The following is a 21,861-nucleotide window of genomic DNA, read 5'->3' as shown; positions in this document are numbered from 1 at the left end:
ATTCTTTGATTTCTTTCCTCATTTACTCAACCGATAAGCAGAGGCGGAACGTAGGAGAGACTAGGGGCCATGGCCCGTGCAAACTTAAAAAAAAAATAATTCAACATAAGTTGTAATTACCAATGTGTAGAGTATATTTGTTGTGTCATGTGTGTAATTACATTTTTTCTTCACTTCTGATTCTATTATTTTCGTTGAGATTATAGTTAAATCAAATACTACATAACTCAAACCTCATCATTTTGATATTTATTTTTTTATGGTTATTGGTAATATGAGTTTTTTTTTTTGGTACTTAATTGATCATATTGCTTTTTTTTTTAATATATATTTTTTAAAGAATGGGTTTATTTAAAACCAATTATTTTGTATCTTATTCTTCATCCAACTTTTTGTATGTAATTTTCGGATTCCCCCCCCCCCCCCCCACATTTATAGTTGCAAAAAACTAAAATCATTGGTAATTTATTCTTGTAGTTTCCTTTGTTTTAAGGACCATACTTCTTCAAAGTCCAATTTCTTAAATAAAACCCCTCTATTAAACCAAACAAGAAAATTAATATTTAAGAACTATGTATTACACAGAATCAAAGATAATTGATCATGATCATGATCTTGATTAGTGCAACAAATGTGTAAAACATAGTATTCCAACAATAAATTTTTAACATGCTCATAATAAATAAACTCTAATTGTAAATATCTATATGAATTCACAAAATTCATATGAATATATTTTGGGTGTAGTACTGAGTGTCATTCAAAAAATGTGTCATACTGTTCATACTAATTATATGAGAATTTAATATATGTATATGTACACAACTTAACAATTTCATACTATTTTTTATAATAATAGAAAGAGTTAAAATAATTTTTTTTAAGATATTATTGAAATTATTTAGTGAGATATTGGTGAGAATTAAATATTTATATTTCGGCCCCCGCAAGCATATATAGCATCTCGTCTCCGCCCCTGCCCAAAAGCAAGAAAGCCTCCAAATTCTTCTTTGTCTGTGGGCCAAGTGGTATTGCTACTGGAAGTGATTTATTGTGCTTCCTGGTGGGTTGTCACAGCCTATCTCTAGACAGCCATTGGAGAATCGAAGAGACCTTTCTCTGGCTTTGTAGAATCCATTTCCTTACACCTTCAATTCAGTATGGATTCACTCCATATGAAATCCAAAATAAAATTTCAGCTCTAATATAGCATTTTGGGTTTCCTATAAATTATAAACCTTTCGGAGGAAGTCAAATATGGACCAACTCTGCTTATAACTTTTAGGAAAAAGTCGAAAACCCTATGGAAATAAACTTTTCCTCTGATTACAAAAAAAAAATAAAAGAAGCTCAAACTAACATGATGCATTTGTGTACAATATATACATATTAATTAAAAATTTGAAAGTGGCTCTCTCTCTTTCTCTCTTTCTCTATATTTGTACTTTAATTAAAATTATAAACAACAAAGATATTGTCATATGGAATAATAGGGAAGGGAATTAATGGGATGCATTACTTATTTCATTTTCAATGTCCATATATATCATATATATAGAATAGGCAAAGAGGGTGCAAACCATGCATAAATTTTTTCGAAGCTGTTCATATATACAAATCACACAAAATGGTACATAGATCCGAGCATTTAGCATTTCTGAATTTGCTACCTCTTTTTTCATCAAGTATTCTATTAGAGCTACTAGCATCTGTACACGAGTGGCTCTACTTGTAGAACTAGAATTCGCCACTACTATTATGGAGAAAATATATAGAAAAAATGTTCTATATATTCTCTACAAAAAGTCTCGCAACATAACGTACAATATTATGTGGTCAAATTGTACATCTGAATTATTATTTAAATTGGCTTTTAATTAAATGTGTATGTGATTCAGATTCATAATTTGATAAAACAGCATCCCTCATAATATGTATACGAAAAGTTACCACACTACTTTTATTATTTGTATTGTTTAGCCGTATTCTCTATAATATGTTATTTTTATCATATTCTCTAAAATTGAAAATAATAATATAACTAGACATTAAATATATATGCGCAGGATTTATGGGGCACCACTTTTATCATTTGTATTGTTTTAACGAGTTTTGTCGACATTGGAGCTGCGTGTGAAAGCTCAAATATTTTCAACGTGGTTGACTATGGTGCCACTGGAGATGGTCAAAATGATGATTCCCAAGTAAAATATTGCCTTCAACTTTATTAATTTTGCAGTTTTTCTATTTGGGTTTTGCTTCTTTAATATCAATTCTAAAAATAATATATTAATTGTTTGCTTAATTTTTGATTTTTATATATATGCAATATTTGATAGGCTTTTTTAAAAGCGTGGAAGGATCTGTGTGAAGCTGAAGGATGTTATTATGGTCTGCCAACAATGGAAATACCTGGAGGAAAGACATTTAAATTGCAGCCTGTTCATTTTCAAGGTCCCTGCAAGTCTAAATCTGTTCGAGTTAAGGTACTTCACTTAATTATTTATTTATGTGTTTGTGATCAGGACAAAAAATTTCAAAAACCGAGCTTATACATGTTTTTATCTATGTTATCACGTAATTTGAAATCTTTGTAGGTGAATATGTAAAAATTAAAAAATTCTTATATATTTTTAACAAAATTGCTACTGAGTAAAAGCGTTTTACATATGAGTACAGAAATGATACTTTACTAAGATAAAATCCTTCGTAATGGAACATGAAATGTCTGAAAATGATTTGTATTTTACTGGAGTTTTTTTAATCATAATCAATTAATGGATTTTATTGGCAATACAATTGGAATACGGTTTTGATCAGATTAATTACTTTGATTAGGTTAAGCATTGTCCAAATTAATTCACTTCAAAAGATTGAAGTTTGTGGGATGCAGATTTCAGGAACCATCATTGCTCCAGCATATACGAGTGGATGGAAAAATTGTTATGCAAATAGCTGGCTAGGATTTTCTAATGTGGCCAATCTCATCATCAATGGATCAGGAATTATCGACGGTCAGGGTGAAATTTGGTGGAACAAACAGGAAAAAAAAGACCATCATGTACACATCTTTACATTTTATTCTATGCATTTATAGAGTAACACATATCCTCACAAATTCTGATAACAGATGCTAGCTACTTCTTTTTTTTTTTTTTTTTTTTTTTTTTTTTTTCTGCCCATAGCCCCATACCGCAGTGTAGTTTTATGATCATAACTTTTTATTCTATGCATTTCAATTCTCACAATATTATGTTGACAAATTCTAAATTTGGACCACACATTTAATATAGTACCTCAACCTATTAAATAATTCATAATCACTTTGTTTTATTCAATCCAGATTCACTTCTAATAAGAGAATTAATATTTCTGTGTATATATATATATATTATCATATTCATGAAATTAGATGGGTAAAAAATTATAACTCTAATTTATTTCCAGGAAAGAAGTAGTTATGATCAAACTCTCCCTTTGTTGGGTTATGCAAACTGCTATAGGCCTACGGTAAGACACTATGGAAAACTTTTAATTCATTATACAAAGAAATTTGTAACACAGTTAATTATTTCTATTAATTAATATATATCCAATAGAAATTAATTTGTATCCCTTTTCCTATTAATATTGCAGGCTTTGTTTATCTACAGTTGCTCTAATCTTGAGCTTAGGGGATTAACTCATGTTAATAGCCCAAGAAACCATATCAATATAATTCGTAGTAACAATGTATCTCTTTCCCATCTTAATATAACTGCACCCGAATCAAGCCCTAACACTGATGGAATTGATATTGGCTCCACAACACATGTGCAAATCCAAAACAGTAACATTGCAACTGGTAATTAATCTATCATTTAATTAGGTGTTGTTTTTTTTTTTTTTTTGTTGGTAATAATGTACCTATATATTAATATGCATGCTAGGGGATGACTGCATTGCTATCAAGGGAAATTGTTCTCATATCAATATTTCGGGGATTGAATGTGGCCCAGGTCATGGTATAAGGTTTGTCAAATATCTCATCTTTAATATGTTAGTTGAATTTTGGTTTAATATTATAATTTTGGTTTTTTCTTTCTAGTAAATGTGTCTCTTATTATATAGTGTGGGAAGCCTTGGAGCAAATGGGGCATATGAAACAGTTGAAGAGGTGTTTGTGCGAAACTCTACTTTTAAAGGGTCTATGTATGGAGCAAGGATTAAGACCTGGCAGGTGAGAAAAGTACTAATTTATAATTATTTTGATCATCTCAATCGACTATCTTATGTTGCATTTGCTTAATAGTAAAGTGATAATTAAAAACTAAACCCTTATCAATAATTGGCTCTTATTTTGATTAGGGGGGTTCAGGGTACGCGAGGAATATTCATTTCGAAGGCATCCAACTTCAGAACGCTAGCAATTCGATTATCATTGACCAATTTTACTGCCCTGGTGGCAGTTGCAAAAACATGGTAAGTGCATGCATGTATATATTTTTTCTTTTGCATAATTTCGAAATCACATTTTTAGATAATATAATGTGATATGGTCTAAGAATATGATCATTTTAACATTACTTTCTCTTTCAATAAAAATAAAAAACAAATGGGGTTTGGTCAAATATTATTATACAACTGGATCTTGGTATATATGGTATATATGTGCAAAGTTATAATCAGAAATGAATTAATGTTGCAGAGCAAGGCAGTGTCAGTGAGCAATGTTACGTACACTGGTGTGAAGGGAACGAGTGCTTGGAATTGTGCAATCACATTGAACTGTGCAAAGATAAATTGCACCAACATTAAAATGGGTCATGTTAACATAACATCAGCAGCTAATGGGGGTGATCAGGTTTTTGCCTCTTGCATGAATGCCAAAGGAACATCTGCCTACACCACACCCACTGTGCCTTGCTTACAAGACTTGGGCTATGGAAGACCCCCATATAGATCATGAAATAACGAGTGGTGAAATAGAGATAGAGCAGTTAATTTTGGTGCCTAATTATACAAGTTATCGACTATTAGTTAGGTGGACTTCAATGATGAGTGTTGAAGGATAAAACAAATATATAGTGATCGAAAACACAATTAATGGCTATTCCTTAGTCCACACTCCACAATGTAACATTAGTGAAGGTGAGTGATGTAACATTTAGTGGCTTTCATGGAACTTCAGATACTGAACAAGCCATAACATTGGATTAATTGCTCTAATTTGGGCTGCACCAACATTATAATATATGGATCATATCAACATAACCTCGGGGGTGCCTGGAAAGCCACTTCGATCTTTATGCAACAATGCCAGTGGAATATCAAGCTTTACTACACCTGACGTTCCATATATGCCTATCAAAGCACTGATGCATTGCATATTATGCTTCTTAATTGGAACTTAATTAAGCCAATTCCTTCTTATTATACAACGACACCGATAGAAAATCAAGCTTTACTATATACATTCATCAATTATAATTTAATTTTTTGTAAAACATGCAAATTGTATCTTCTTTTTTGAGTTCATCGATCGATTGTGCGGTTGTATCCTGTTGTGGCAGCAGGCCAACCAATATATTGTTCCAATCGATCTAATGCGAAAACAGTTATATGGCAACTTAAAATAATTGTTGCTTTGGTCTCTCATATATGCCTACCTTTATCTTAAAGTCAAATTTTATAATATATATATTGGGTTTTAAAGTCAAATTTTATAATATATATATTTTTTTTTCTGCATAAATTGATGATCATCATGGACATTACAGTGAACGGTACGTTGAAAAAATTGATTACCGAATGCCGCATAAAAGGGCACAAAAAAATTCATTATCCATTAACTAAGTAAGAAATAAAAAAACAATTATAAAGTAAACAATTCACCAACTAACGAGTACAATTCACCAACTAATGAAATGAAAAAGAAGAGAAAGCAAAATCTCAAAACTCAACATGCATGTACAGATTATATAATTAACCACCTTCCTGGATCTTTTTCATAAATCAAGTCAGACACCACAAGTCTGTAAAGCTGATTTTATATGTCCAAAAATTAAGGCCTCAGGAGAAAAATTTCCAAATAAAGACATTGATTAGATATAGGCATATCCTATATTGATTAGTGTTATTAATATTTAATTGTCAATACCAGTGGAAGGGACTCCATGTTCAATTCCAATAAGAGTATAAGACTATAAATAAGAAGGTATATGGATAAGAGGAGGATATGATATATATAAATCCATGAGTTTTCATTGAGTTTTTATTGGTGATCCCTTGGCAATATTCTGTTCGATCTTTTGCTTTTCAATCTTCTTGAAACATGAGTGCAGTGATAATGGCGAGTTTCTGTTCTTTTCCTTTCCATTATTCTTGAAACATGAGTAGTGCATGCACTGAAAGCTTAATTCTCTTTTTATATTTTGTGCAGGACAAACTACCATCAGTTGGTTTACTTCCTTTTTTGGCTATTGTTTCATCTATAATTGGCATTGCATATGCCCAAGATGGTACTTATAATGTGTTTGATTTTGGTGCTACCGGAAATGGCCAAGTCGATGACTCCCCAGTAATTAAATCTTGAACTGATCATTTTCAATCATCTTTTTTTTTTTTTTTTTTTTTTTTTTTTTTTTTTTTTTTTAAACAGTCTCTATATCTTGCTATATATAATATATATATACACAAAAAGATAGAAGAAATTAAAATGAAATAAATATATCGCTAATTTAATACATATTGAATTTTTAATTTATTTGTATGTAAAAAGGCTTTCTTGAAGGCATGGCAAAAAGTATGTGGAGCTGTTGGAGGCACCCAAACCCTAAACATTCCAATGGGAAGAATATACTTAGTGAAGCCTATAAAATATGAGGGTCCTTGTAAGTCAAACAGCATTGTAGTTCAGGTAATCAATATATCATCAACTAATTATTAATTCAATAATATTTACTTTCACTTAATTTATTAGAATATGTCTCAATTTCGAATTCCTTTTTTTTTTTTTTCTCTTAAAATCAGATTAGAGGGCATATTGTGGCTCCCTCCAATCCTAATGAATGGACAGGATGTGAATTGGGATGCTTGCTATGCTTTCAAAATGTGAAGGGCCTTGTCATTAAGGGAACAGGACTTATAGATGGCAAGGGTTCAAGATGGTGGACCCCCAAACCTGAGTTACCTGACTACACAAATGTGCTTGCTATTCCCTACTTATTTTTAATTTTTTTAATGCATAAATAATAAAGTATTATTAATTTCTCAAATTTTTAAAAACTACTTATATATCGGATTTTTTCCTCGTGTATGTTTGCCTGGAAGCAGGAGACTCACTTGAATTGCATAGCACCCGCGGTAACTCTTCAACTCTATGAATCTTTCATCAATTATATATAATTCTAAGTCATTTTTAATCGCTATGACAAATTTATATATGTTGTTGCGCAGGCTCTAAGTTTCCACTACTGTGACAGACTTCAACTAAGTGGATTTAATTCGCGTGATAGCCCAAATAAGCATATCTATATACATGGTTCCACTGGTGTATCTATATCAAACATTCATGTAATTGCACCAGAACACAGTCCCAACACTGATGGAATCGTTCTCTCTGCGACAAGACGAGTAAATATATTTGACTCTGTCATTGCAACTGGTAATTTAATTAATTTCTCCCTCTTTTTATTCATTACTTTATTATTAATTTTATGGGTATATATGGCGAATCATTTGCATATATAAGTGTTGAATGATGTGACATCGCCTTATTGGTTGTAATTGATATTGTTTAATTAATTGCATATCTCTTGGTTTTACTTGTAATTAATTACTGTAGGTGATGACTGCATTGCAATTAAGCGCGGCTCCTCTTTTATAAACGTAACTCGTGTAACATGCGGACCAGGTCATGGTATTAGGTACGGTAAAAACATGTTTCTTTAATCATAAAATCATAATTTAATTATTAGAAAAAATATGCTCCGTCACCACATAATTTTCGTCTAAAAAAAGAGGAAATTTAATGGATGACGGAGATTGAACGAGTACATTACTTTTTCTAGAGTATGTGCTGTATAGTCTGTATTCGAATTTAAGAAAAAACAAAAAAACAAAAATGAGCTTTAATATTTGAACATAACTCTATGTCTCTATGTACATGTGTTTGCCTCTAGTGTGGGAAGTTTAGGAAGACATCCTGATGAAACAGTTGAACAAGTGCACGTTCAAAATTGTACATTTTACAAAACTCAGAATGGTGCAAGAATCAAGACATTCCAGGTAAGAATATTTCCTAACTATCATATATACATATGCTTAACATTAATTATTTTTCAAGGATTTCTCATAAATAAAAAAAACACTCTCTGTTTGTTTGTTTTTCAAGGGAGGATCTGGTTATGCGAAGGCAATATCTTTTAACCAAATCACACTTGTAGAGTCCAAAAATCCAATTATTATTGACCAAGACTACGTTGGTACCGAATCTACCGATGGTAATGGAGTACAAGTGAGCGACATAACATTTAGTGGTTTCCATGGAACTTCAGCTACTGAGAAAGCGATAATACTGAATTGTTCTGATGGCTTGGGTTGCACCAACATTGTTATGGATCATGTCAACTTAACTTCGATTGTGCAAGGGAAACCCACCATTTCTTATTGCAAGAATGCCAGTGGAAGATCAAGCTTTACTAGACCTAATGTTCCTTGCCTATCAAAGTGATCGAGAGCCATAAATATATTATATATGCATATTGTTAATGTTCAATCTTCTTGAAATGATATGATATAAGAAATTCAAGAAGATTGAACATTAATATTGTTAAAATTAGTGATATATATGTGTAACTTAAAATTAAGAATAATATTTTATGCCTAGCTGGCCATTTCTGGTTGGTTGTAGCTGCAATTCCCTTTGTACGATCGATGACTCCTTTTATAGAGCCTATAAGGGATATTCTCTAATTAATTGATGAAAACGATGAACTTTATAATTAACCACGATCAACACAGCTCCATGTAGCGGATTCAAAAAAATTTCTTGATGGGGTGAGATGAGGGAATGTTTCATATATTTTTTTTTTAAATGAGAATGTAGCTCTAAATATTTCCTCTTGTTCTTACCTCAGCTTCTTTGAGGGCATTTTATCAAACATCTAGCCCCATGATCATGATATGTATTTCTGAGCATTTTAGACCAACTAGTGCGTATATCTTTGGCATTGGACCTGATAACCCATATTTGTTGGGTTGTTTTGCCGTTTGGCAATGGGTCCAGCCCTGGGCGTTGGGCCCAGTAACCCGTTGGTAGGGTTGTGCTGTCATGTGATCTCTCTTTACAAATTGATTTTAAAGGCGATCGAGTTAACCTCACAGAGCTTTAATTAACACATTTTGTTAGAGAAATTTCTCTGCAATATAGATATGACTGATTTGGTATCTTAATCAAATAACATGGTGGCACTTATGCTTTTATACTTCATCACATAACAATTTCTCCAATTTCAAGACATAATCGATCTATCTCTTAGAATGCCAAGTCAGCTCATATCCTTATTATAGATAAGTTTTTCTCCCTTTTGTTATAACTAATTAATAATGTGTTTTTAGTGACGAAAAATAGTTAATGATAAAATTAATTAATAATTCAACAAAATATATAATTTTAAGTGAACCACTTCATTTATTATTGTTCAATTAATTAAGGATTGAATGTTTACAATTAACTTTTATATTTATCGGATCGCAAAGTTTGAATCCATATTGTTCTTGTAAAAGTCTTGAAATTACAACTCAGTATACTTGGAATTCCACATGTTGACCTTGCCAAGGTTTTTAAAATGTTTTTTCTTTTTTGTTTGCCTCTTGTCAAGTTATTTATTTAATTTTTTTATTACAAGGGAGGGGGAGGGTTCGAACCCGGGTGTGTAAGGGGGAGCTTTTGTCCTCGAAGTACCAACTAGCTAGGCCAACCCCAATTCGCCTCTTGTCAAGTTATTTAATTTCATTATGTGGCTAGTAATGCACTACAAAAGAACTATGTAAGTACATAATAAAATGACTATAAATTAGGGTGTAAAATTTCGTTTTTTAAAGGTATGAAAATTTTAACACCAAACTAAAAAAATTTTGTTTAATTTCGACAATTTCGTCGAAAATTTCAAAAATTTCCCGAAATTCTTGAAATTTCGGCGAAATTTTTGGCTCGGGGAAGCGAAGACCAGAGAGAGGGGAGGAAAAGGCGAGCTGGCCTCGTCGCCGGACGTCGCCGAAGCCCGCAGATCGAAGAGAGAGAAGAGATCGGGGAGGGAGATGAGGAAGAGAGAGAGACCAGGGAAGGAGGAAAAGAAGGAGAAAGGAGGAAGAGAGGGAGGGAGGAGAGAGAAGTCTCTGGGCGTGGGTCTGGTGGCTGGGCAGTGGGAAAGAAGAAAGAGATGAAGTCATGGGAAGAAAGAAGAAAAGAAGGAAAGGAAGGAAGGAAAGAAAAGAAAAAGAAAAGAAAAGAAAAAGAAAAGAAAAAGGAAAAAAAAAAAAAAGAGGAAAAAAAAAGTTTAGGATTGGTTAAGGTTTGGGGTCTTTGTGCAATTAAAAAGAAAAGAAAAATTTGGGGTTTCGTTTAGTTGTTTTTAAATCCTAAATCTTAATACATTTCTATATAAAAATAATTAAAAATATCTTAATTAAAGAGCATAAACCCTAATATCTTATACGGTTATACCATATCCTAAAGAATATAGAATACACATTATAAAATATATAAAATTTAGTGTATATATTATAGAGTATATAGGATTTAGTGTATAAATTATAGAGTATAAAGAATATAATAATTTTATTTATTCATTATATTAATTTTATTTAATAGTATTTACCTCCAGCGTACATTATATTTATATTATATCACATGAAATTTACTATATAATTTAGTTTCTTCAATGTTTTTTATCAATGTAGTAGATAATATGTTAAATAAACATATGGTAAAGTTTCATTCAAAATTTCCGTATTTTAATAGCAATTTCCGTCGTTTTCGTCTAATTTCTGTCGAAATTTAAAAACCTTCGAAATTTCCGTCGAAATTTCCATCGAAATTTTCTCGAAACCTGAAATTTTATTCCTTGCTATAAATTGATATCCACGAATATTAAATTACTGGAGTTTCTTTAATTAACCCATAGTCAATTACTGGATTCTCTTATCGTGCATTCAATATATGGATCTAATATCCAAACTTTTCAGTCTATCGAAAGTAGTACGTAGAAGAGAATTAAAACACTGGATTATGATAAGATAATTTTTTGGATTCATTAATTACTGTGATCAGATTAATTTAGTCAATATCCAAATGGAATTAAAAATGGACTTTGGCGGAAGGCATGTTTCAGGAACCGCAATCTCTCCCACTATTATGATTTATGACTTATGAGTGGATGGATATATTGATATATATGTGGAAGAAAAAGAAAGAAACGCCATAATATTAGTATACATGCGTAATTCTATGCAGATTGCAGATTAACATCACGAGTGCTAGTTTTATTACTGTATGTTATGAATAATTACAATAAGAATGTACTTTCATATTATGAACTGTTGCTTTTTTATTAACGTACTACTTAAGGTGAAAGCTAGCTAATGGATCTATAATTCTTATAATTTACTTTCTCAAAAAATTTGCTAGCTGTAGTCATTCACACAAATATTACTATCGTTAGTCATTCAGACGAATATGGTGTATATTAATTATGGGATCCATGGTAAAAGTTAGTATGTATACGACTTAGATCATTCATGTACGTGTACATGTCTGACCTATGCTACGAACATGTAATCATAACTTTCCATCTCAAAGATCAAACCTTACTAACGTAAGTACAACTTTAGTCAAAGACGTTTCTAAAATATTAAAATAAAAAGAAAAATACTAAATGTAGCAACTATTATCTCATGTTGTGATAATATTTTATTAATTTATTTACATTAATTAAGTTCATTTTAAAATTTATTTATTTATTATTTAAATAAGAAACTATCATATTATATTTGACATCAGGTGGTTGGTATAAATTAAAAAGTTGAAATACAAGTTGGTGCCCTTAGAATTACTCAAATGAAAAAGCATTCTAAACTATGTACCTATTGAAACAGTAGAATGAGTAAGGTTAAGTCAATCCTGTTTAATGATATGAAAAATTAAAAGAATGGAAAATCTCAAAACTAACCAAAATGCATGTAAAGATCATATAAGTATCTCCTTCCTTTTTCTCTAAAGCTAGCAAGTCACAAAAAGCACAGTGCTGTAAATTTGATTTTATCCCAAAAATTAAAAAAAAATTAAGGCATCATCAGGTCTTCAATAAACATATATAGATACAGTCATACAGGACATATCATATATTAATTAATGCCATTAATTAATTGTGATCGATACCAGCAAAAGAGACTCCATGTCCAAATTCCAGTAAGGCTATATATAAGAAGATGGAGGCTAGGAGCTAGAGTAGGATAATTGTCTCAAGTAAAGACATATTGAGTTTCTCTTCATCCCTTGGTTGCATATACTAATAATGGTGAGGAACTTGTATAGGACAAGAGCCATGTTTAATTATGATAGTCGCTCACACGTGCACGTGGAAGATTTTCAACTATTGTGAAGTTCATATGCATCAACGGTTAAAAGCCATCCACGTCCTCATGGGCAATGTCTCTTTCATTTTCCATTGTGATCAAATGAGGGTACTGAAAGTTTGTCGTTTTATATTTTGTGCAGGATTTACCTTCAGTTGGCTTAATTCTGTTTTTGGTTATTGCTGCTTCATCTATTTTTGGCATTGGATATGGCCAAAATGGTACTTTTAATGTGCTTGATTTTGGTGCCATTGGAAATGGCGTAGTTGATGATTCCCAAGTAAATCTCTGATCGAGTACTCTTTCTCTTCTAACTAATTATTTATGAATCTAGCTTCCTATATATACATGTTAATATGTCATTTGTTTGATTGTTTCTCCATCCACGTTGAGTACTCTTTCTAACTTCTTTATTCATTAGGCTTTCTTGGCGGCTTGGAAAAGAGTGTGTGGAACTGTGGGAGGCACACAAACCTTAAAAATCCCACCTTACAGAACATACATGCTGCAACCTCTGAAATTTACTGGTCCTTGCAAGGCATTCCGCGTTGTAATTCAGGTAATTAAACAGGTAGTAATTAAGATGTTCATTTTTGGATATAAGATCTAATTTTCATCGAACCCGAATGTTTCATTAGATTTTGATTTTAGTCCAATAATTTTATATACACATACATGCATACGTGCGTACCTTATTATTGTGACAATTAAGCGTTCTCTTAATAATTTTGCTTTTATAACAATCGAAATTTAATTTAAGGTTGTTAATTTAGGTTTTAGGGAATATTGAGGCACCCTCTAGTCTAAGTGAATGGGAAGGCTGCGAATCTGGATGCTGGCTGTGCTTCTCATACGTGAGGAATCTCGTCATCACGGGAAGAGGACAGCTTCATGGCCGTGGTTCACTTTGGTGGACCCAGCACCCCATACCTCTATTTATTCACAACACAAATGTTTCCACACACAAAAATGTACGTGTAGCACATTAATTTACTTTTTTATATATTAATATATTCTTAATGGATAATTGAATATTCATGCTAAAGGGATTTATTTTTTTTCTTGTGTGTTCTTTGTTCAGGTGATTAATAGCAATTGCAAACCACCCGCGGTAATTCTTTCTAGTTAATGATGTTTATATATGTTCTAAAACTAACTAGTTAGCTAGCTACTAATATATATAAATTTTAAAAACACATATTTTCTTTTTCAAATTATACATATAAATTCTGTGCATAATTCTAAAAAAAAAAACAGAATTCGAACAACGTACTATATTAACCGAACATCAGATTAAATTACGCTGTCTAAAAAACGTTTTTGTGAGATTGTGATGTTTCAATCTTGGGTGTATGCAATTGCCAAGATTAAAGATATGCATTCAGTTCTTTGGTTTGTTTTTTCACTTTTCATTGGGAGTCTTGTTTAATATACTTTGAGGCTTTGATAATGAATTAAGGAAAAGTATTAATTGAAAATTGAAATATAACATGTATGCTAGGAATTGTGAGATTATATAATTAACTAATTGAATATTGTGTTTAAATTTGCAGGCTCTAAGGTTCTACAAATGTGACCTACTTCAACTAAGGGGATTTACTTCTGTGAACAGCCCAAGAAACCATATATCGACATCCGGTTGTAGTGGTGTAACTATCTCAAACATTCATATAAACGCTCCTGGTTACAGCCCCAACACTGATGGCATCAGCATCACTGGATCAACTCATGTTAAAATACTTGACTCTGTCATTCAAACTGGTAATTTAATTAAACTTTTCCTCTGACCAAATTGGTCGAGTGAGTTACAATAAATTCGCTTGTCTTTTCATGCTCTTTTGATTGTATATATAGCTTTCGACGGTTTGTGTTCTTTTTTTGCATAAACAGTTAGTATTAATTAAATTGCTTCTTGCTTTGCTTATAATATTTAGCATATATATATATACAGGTGATGACTGCATTTCAATAAAGGGTGGCTCCTCCTTTATAAACATATCTCATGTCACATGCGGACCAGGTCATGGTATCAGGTATATATGTCAAAAAGGATCCATTACTATGTCAATTTGCATGTCAAATAGCAATTTTTTGAGTCATAAAATCATGATTTTCCAAAAAATAAAAGAAAATCACAGTTCAAGAAGGAATTATGAACAAACTAATTTAATATTGTGTATGTGTGTGTGCCCCAAGTGTGGGAAGTTTAGGACAAAAAGGAGCTGTGGATAGAGTTGAACAAGTGTATGTTTACAATTGTAGCTTCTTCAACACTCAAAATGGTGCAAGAATCAAGACATGGCCGGTAATTAATTAATGCCCTCTTAATACCCATATGATTTCTTGAACATATCATAATATTTTTTTTTAATTATCAATTAATCTCTCAATATATTCTCTTGTTTATTCTCAAGGGAGGATCTGGGTATGCTAGGGCGATTTCTTTCAATCAAATCACAGTTACAGAGACCAAACATCCCATTATCATTAACCAGAACTACTTCAATGACAAAGGATCAGTGAAGGTGAGCGATGTAACATTTAGTGGCTTCCGAGGAACTTCAGCTAGTGCTCAAGCAATAACATTGGATTGCTCTAAGTTGGGTTGCACCAACATTGTGATGGACCATGTCAACTTAACATCCATGGTGCCTGGAAAGCCAGTCGGTTCTTTTTGTAAGAATGCCAATGGAAGATCAAGCTTTACTACCCCTGATGTTCCTTGCCTCTCAAAACGGATATAAATTACCGTTAATATATTTATGTTCCTTTTATGATCTTTGTGATCAATCTCTATGTCATTTATATCTTTCTTTTTCTTCTTAAAACTATTGAAACAATGTCAGAATCCAAGATGAATATTGCTAATAAGAAAAGGTGTTGATGTGTGTTATGGGAGACTCACGAACATGAACGACTGACAATCGTTGGTGCATACATAGACAATTGCATGTATGTCCAATGAAAAACTTCAAACCCGCCTGATGATTCCCAACATTTTCTTTTGGATAATGTTGCTTTATCAAATAAGATACATATTATTACGGTCATAAAACGGTCAATAATTTAGATCAACAGTCATGGGCCGGATCATGGAATTAAGTCTGTCCAGAACTCCAATTTTTTGGATAAGTAGCTTCTATGGTTGATTGATGAACATTATAGGGTCTCTAAGCCCAGGGCCCATCCCTGGTTGAATGTTTTGGGCCTTGGTCCCCATGATTGGCTATTGCCCGACCTAGCCCACAAAACAAAATGCTAAGTAGCCTATTACTCCCAACTTATCCCAAGCCTCAACTCAAGACCACCTTGGAGGCCCAATTTGGATTTCTTGCTCCAACCTTGTTAAAATATAAATTAGAAAGAATTACTCTTAAGGACAAAAAATGTATTTAATTTAAGGGTTTTTTTCAAATTTGGTACCTGAACTATTACCCGTGTCCCAATTAAGTACCTGAACTTTTATTTGTCCCTATTAGGTACCTGAACTTTTATTTTGTACTAATGTAGTACCTAAATTGATTTCCGTTAAAGAAATGGACGGAAGCTGTGAAATCCAAGGGTTTTTTAGTCAATTCAAGTGAGATTGTTTACCCATCATCTCTATTCCCCAGCCTGTCCTTTTCCCCACCATTGTCATCTTCTCTCCTGCGTTAATTGGCATAAGTGGGCATGACCTTCACACAAAGTTTTCCTACAACCACCAAAGCCTCACCCAACCCAACTGAAACCAAGAAATCAAGCAAAACATGGCAATGGCATTGGCGCTTCGCAGGCTTTCCTCTTCTGGGGACAAGCCCATTCGACCTCTCTTCAATGCCACCTCTCTTTATTACATGGTTCTCTTTTTATATTCATTTCTTTTGTTGGGTTCTGTTCTGTCATTGAATGCCTGATCATATTTAACCACTTTTCCCACTTTTCTCTGTCACTTTTACAGTCATCTTTGCCTAATGAAGCTGTGTACGAGAAGGAGAAGTCCGGTGTCACAGTAAGCTCCTAATCCTATATATCCTGTTATCTATCTGACTTGGTTTTTCGTTTTATGTTTTTGTTTGTTGCTGTGTTTTGCTTCTAAGTACTGAAATATAAACTTTTTATTGGCTTACAGTGGCCTAATGCCAATTAACGCAGGAGAGAAGATGACAATGGTGGGGAAAAGGACAGGCTGGGGAATAGAGATGATGGGTAAACAATCTCACTTGAATTGACTAAAAAATCCTTGGATTTCACAGCTTCCGTCCATTTCTTTAACGGAAATCAATTTAGGTACTACATTAGTACAAAATAAAAGTTCAGGTACCTAATAGGGACAAATAAAAGTTCAGGTACTTAATTGGGACACGGGTAATAGTTCAGGTACCAAATTTGAAAAAAACCCTTAATTTAACTGAAAATACACTCAGTAACAAATTTAAATTAAAGGACATTTTATGCATGCACGCGCATCCATTAGCAAAAAAAGACCGTTGAGCGCTTGGCAAATGCATCTATAATCCATGTGAGTAATGTGCAATACAGTGGTTTCACAAACAAAAATGCGATTAGATTAGATTGTTGCCAGAATTTGGGTTGTCTCAGCATTACAATGAATAATGTCAATATCACCCCGATGGCGGCTCCCAACAAGAAGATCTATGTCTCATGCAGACATAGATGGGTTGTCCAGTACTAGTAGTGCATGAGCTTCATGTTGATCAACCTCATCTAACTAGATGTTGTAGTTCCTTTATGAACTTATAAATTGTACACCATAGGGCATAGTACCACGTTTCCAATTGATAATACTTCTAAGGGGTCACACCGAAATAAAATAGTACTACAGGGGCTTAATTGTCTTGGTTTTCACAAAATTTAATTACAATAAAGGATTTTAATCTAGTTTTCTCCTTAATTTTATCATCTGGAATTGTATGAGATGGGTTTGTTCTTCTTTAATTTTTCTTTGTTACATTGGCTAAAACAGTGGCAACAAACTAGGCCAGACACTCCAGCCCAGTCATCCTGCAGAATACAATTAATGAATAGCAGGCCCATCCAAAATAAGTATATATGTTGTGACATTGAGATAATTAAGCACTGCAGTATCATCCAAGGGGTTCTGGAATTTTCTCTTTCCCTCATAGAGGTCTTCAAATTAGGCAAATAAGCTGATGTTCTTAGATTGATTTAACTTTTTATTTCTAAGGGGGTAATTTTTTGTTAAATTGTCGATCTAGAATATACATTAAAATGAAATTTCACTTAATTAATAATTTAAATTGACAGTCTAATAATATAACATGTCAGACTATTTGTCAAGAGAATAATTATATATATATAATTTCACTAAATATAATATGTTCAGTTCTAATATAAAATATTTGAGTGGTCCACCACATAACAATGATCCTGACCCACTAATTTTGTGTTACTTGCGGACGTACTCGAATAAATTTTGCTCAAAATTGGTAGAGTACGTAGTTCATCCAAAGAGTAAGAAGTTTAATTATCTTCTAATATTTAGAAGTTGTAAACATTAATGTTTGAACATGAATCACAGACTCACAACAGCTTTTTTGTAACTTTGTCATGGGTCATTGAGTCAATGTATAACTAGTTCATGAATTAAACAAAGCGGCTAAATTATTATTATTATTTTTTTTTCTAAAACAAAACTAGTCTATCGTATGAATTAAACTTGTATGAGTCAATTTACATCTTCTTCATTATTCACAGTCAAAAGGGGGGCAAACATGCATATGGATGCCATGCTTGAAATGGTCTAATATATCCAAGTCCTTGAGTGACTGTGAATTTAAAGAATTCATGTAGTGTAAATTAGATAATCATAAAAGGGAATTGCTTTAAAATATTATAAATAGTTGTAGAGTGGAAGTACATAAATGGCAGGTTAATGAATTCAGGCCTTGTGCTTATGAAAAACATGCTGTATACACACGAACTGAAAACCAGAATTTGAGATGTTACCTAATGAGTTCATATCTGCCAAACACTTACCATATTATGATTCAATTGGGGTTCTTTATAATGTACTATTATACACACCAATTATTACCACAAACCCTTCAATTCATAACAATTTCTTCAATTTCTTCCACACACACAAACACTCACTCACTCACTATGAACTCACTCATTATGGACTCACTCGCTATGAACATGGTCCCTACACCAAGGCCCTCAACTGCAACCCAAGAGCAGCTCCATGCTTTCCACAAAATCGACCGAGAAATGTTTTCTCGATTGGTCATCAACTTCATTAGAGACCCAGCTGAGTCCTTGCTGGTCATGGCCTTGTGGATGTGGCTTGAGGCAAATGGGTACCCCAACCTTATAGCTTACATGGTTGGGTTGCCAGATTCAATAGTCAATGCTTTGGCTGATGAAGCTGTGTTCTGCTTGAGGTATCTGCAGGGCTCTTCGAGTAACGGTACAACTACTATCCGACCCGCTGCTGAAGGCACTGTCTTGACTTCAAGACTCATGGCCAAGGAGATCCCACACCAAATAATGTTCATCCAAAACAGGTTCACTACAATCAGTGGGTTAAAGAATTATTTGAACAATGTTTGTGCTAGAGTTTTCACTGACATTTTGCAGAGGGTTTTGTGTAATAATAATAGTCCAGTCCAGCAGCCTCTTATAATCCCTGGATTCCCACATCCAGTGTTTGGGAGTCTCGATATAGTCCCGGGGGGATCGAACACAAACAGTTTTCTCCCCACTGGAGGGATATCCATATGGAGTTGGAGCCCATCTATTGACATGTCAAAGGATGATAGGACTATGTTTCTCACATTCTCAAGGGGGTTTCCTGTTTCAATAGATGAAGTCAAGGAGGTTTTCAACACTTCGCTTGGGGTTGATTGTGTGGAGAGTGTGGAGATGGAAAATGTTGCTTCCGAGCAGCCTCTGTATGCTAAAATGGTGTTGCATTCTGTCATCTTTGTTGATCAAATTCTGAAGGGGAATCGTGTTTCGAAGTTTCGAATCAATGGCAAACACATCTGGGCTCGGAAGTACGAACGTCGAGATCATCAAGAGTAGGTGATGAGGATCAATCTTGTAGTTTTGTTGTAGCTTGGTTGTCACTTATAGAGGTGAATGTACCAATGCACACACATTCATGGATCAAAATAATAAATTGCCTTTAGGGGTTTTTCAGGTTTAGTACCTTTGCAATGTCTCTTTTACTTGCCATGTTTTTGCTTATGGAGGGTAGGGTGCTAACAACAACATACGATATTTAGCTTCTCTCATTTAATACGATAATATTGACACGTCATTTGATACACTGAACAAATTCAATATTTTTAACATACAACAACATGCAAAATTTAACATCTCTCATATAGAAATAAATCGTACTTTCTTAAAATGTAAGTATGAGATTTAAGTAGAATATCATATCCAACTTGTAATAAAAAAATATGTTGTTCATATTTATGAAATAAAATTTAGGTAATCATACCACGTCGTCACATTGACATACTCTTGTCATGTATTATAATTAAAGAAAATTATATTTATTATTCTACTACAAAATATGAACAAATTAATAACTTTTTGTGTGTGACTAGATCACCTCAGCATATAGTAACTTGGCATAGTAGTTCCACTAAAGCTCTTCTCAATATGTGTAGTTAGGGATTCTATTTATACATTTTTTTTAAGTGTGCAAGAGTAGAAGGCTTTATAGTTCATTCTTTCACTAGTTTGCTAATTGTTATTAGTCATATTTTGTTGTAAATAACGTAATTTATGTGGTTTTCCATAAATAAGTAAAATTGGGGGTCCAATGAGTAGTTATGTATGCTAAAATGGTTTTGGGTTCTGTCATCTTTGTTGATCAAATTCTGAAGGGGAATCGTGTTTCGAATCAACGTGCAAACACATCTGGGCTCGAAAGTATGAACGCCGAGATCATCATGAGTAGGTGATGAGAACCAGTCTTGTACTTTTGTTGTAGCTTGGTTGTCACCTATAGAGGTGAATGCACCAATGCACACACATTCATGGATCAAAGTAATAAATTGCCTTTAGGAGTTTTTCTGGTTAAGTACCTTTGCAATGTATGTTTTACTTGCCATATTTTTGAAAACGGAGGATAGGGTGCTAACGATAATATGCGATATTTAGCATCTCTCATTTAATACGATAATACTGACACGTCATTAGGTACACTTAACAAATTCAGTGATTCTAACATACAACAACATGCGAAATTTAGCGTATCTCATATAGAAAAAAATTGTACTTTCTTGAATTGTAAATATCGGATTTAAGTTGATTATCATATCCAAATTGTAATAAAAAAATTTTGTTAATATTTATAAAATAAAATTTAATTAGGTAATCATACCACGTCGCCATATTGACATACTTTTATCATGCATTTTAATCAAAGAAAATTATTTTTATTATTCTACTATAAAATATGAACAAATAACATTTTTTGTGTGACTAGATTGGCATGGTAGTTTCACTAAAGCTTTTCTCAATATGTGTAGTTAGGGATTCTATTTATACACTTTTTTTAAGTGTGCAAGAGTAGAAGGCTTTATAGTTCATTCTTTCACTTGTTTGCTAATTTCTATTAGTCAAATTTTGTTGTAAATAACGTAATGTATGTGGTTGTCCACAAAGAAGAAACATTAGAGTTGCTATGCAATTTCCATTTATTAGTGACTTTTCTCAAGTAAAATAGGCAGATTTGGAGTACTCAAGTAAACATCTTGGAGTCCCAAGTAAACATTTTGGGGTACACCAGATAATATGAGTGGGCTCGAAGTACCCCTTTGCCTATAGGCAATCTAATGAAAGAAATGGACACACTCTATTCTCCCAATTATCTCTGATTTCGTACAACTTCATAACATATTTTACTTTGGGTTAAATATAAAAATAGTTCATGAATTTTACAGTAAATTTCAATTTGGTTCATTAACTATAAAAAATATCAATTTGATCCACATACTTTTTAAGTTGTACTAAAGCAGTACAAACGTTAACTTCCATCGTAAAATTTAATGGAAACTAGTTATGTGCACAACAAGTGACCACATTTTTAGGGATATTTCAGTCTGTTCATCACATTTTCATGTGACCAATTCCGTTAATTTTCGGATAGAAGTTAACGTTTGTACTGCTTTAATACAACTTGAAAAATTCGTAGATCAAATTGACACTTTTATAGTTAGTAGACCAAATTGAGAATCAGTGTAAAATTTATGGACAATT

General features: G+C 32.8%; 4 protein-coding genes across 4 annotated transcripts; all 4 read left to right on the top strand.

Annotated features, from left to right (window-relative positions):
• Positions 1–2,402: 2,402 nt before the first annotated feature.
• Positions 2,403–4,948, top strand: LOC147279151 (putative polygalacturonase At3g15720). Its single transcript, XM_086252005.1, has 7 exons — positions 2,403–2,486; positions 3,448–3,510; positions 3,637–3,844; positions 3,930–4,011; positions 4,111–4,219; positions 4,348–4,461; positions 4,688–4,948. The coding sequence occupies exons 1-7, from the start codon at positions 2,403–2,405 to the stop codon at positions 4,946–4,948; spliced, it is 921 nt and encodes a 306-aa protein (XP_086108131.1).
• A 1,365-nt stretch (positions 4,949–6,313) lies between these two features.
• LOC147279150 (putative polygalacturonase At3g15720) lies at positions 6,314–8,713 on the top strand. The gene is made up of 8 exons (XM_086252004.1): positions 6,314–6,331; positions 6,422–6,559; positions 6,761–6,898; positions 7,012–7,185; positions 7,438–7,645; positions 7,826–7,907; positions 8,163–8,268; positions 8,375–8,713. The coding sequence occupies exons 1-8, from the start codon at positions 6,314–6,316 to the stop codon at positions 8,711–8,713; spliced, it is 1,203 nt and encodes a 400-aa protein (XP_086108130.1).
• A 3,844-nt stretch (positions 8,714–12,557) lies between these two features.
• Positions 12,558–15,362, top strand: LOC147279149 (putative polygalacturonase At3g15720). The gene is made up of 9 exons (XM_086252003.1): positions 12,558–12,614; positions 12,761–12,898; positions 13,040–13,177; positions 13,392–13,589; positions 13,700–13,729; positions 14,172–14,379; positions 14,570–14,651; positions 14,815–14,923; positions 15,033–15,362. The coding sequence occupies exons 1-9, from the start codon at positions 12,558–12,560 to the stop codon at positions 15,360–15,362; spliced, it is 1,290 nt and encodes a 429-aa protein (XP_086108129.1).
• A 3,460-nt stretch (positions 15,363–18,822) lies between these two features.
• Positions 18,823–19,668, top strand: LOC147279148 (uncharacterized). The gene has a single exon (XM_086252001.1). The coding sequence runs from the start codon at positions 18,853–18,855 to the stop codon at positions 19,666–19,668; it is 816 nt and encodes a 271-aa protein (XP_086108127.1). The 5' UTR covers positions 18,823–18,852.
• The last annotated feature ends 2,193 nt before the right edge of the window (positions 19,669–21,861 follow it).

The sequence above is a fragment of the Dryas octopetala genome, chromosome 7 (genome assembly GCF_963921425.1).
Source record: "Dryas octopetala chromosome 7, drDryOcto1.1, whole genome shotgun sequence".
Lineage (NCBI taxonomy): Eukaryota > Viridiplantae > Streptophyta > Magnoliopsida > Rosales > Rosaceae > Dryas > Dryas octopetala.
Note: the sequence above shows the minus strand (reverse complement) of the source record. Positions and strands in the feature narration are given on the sequence as shown.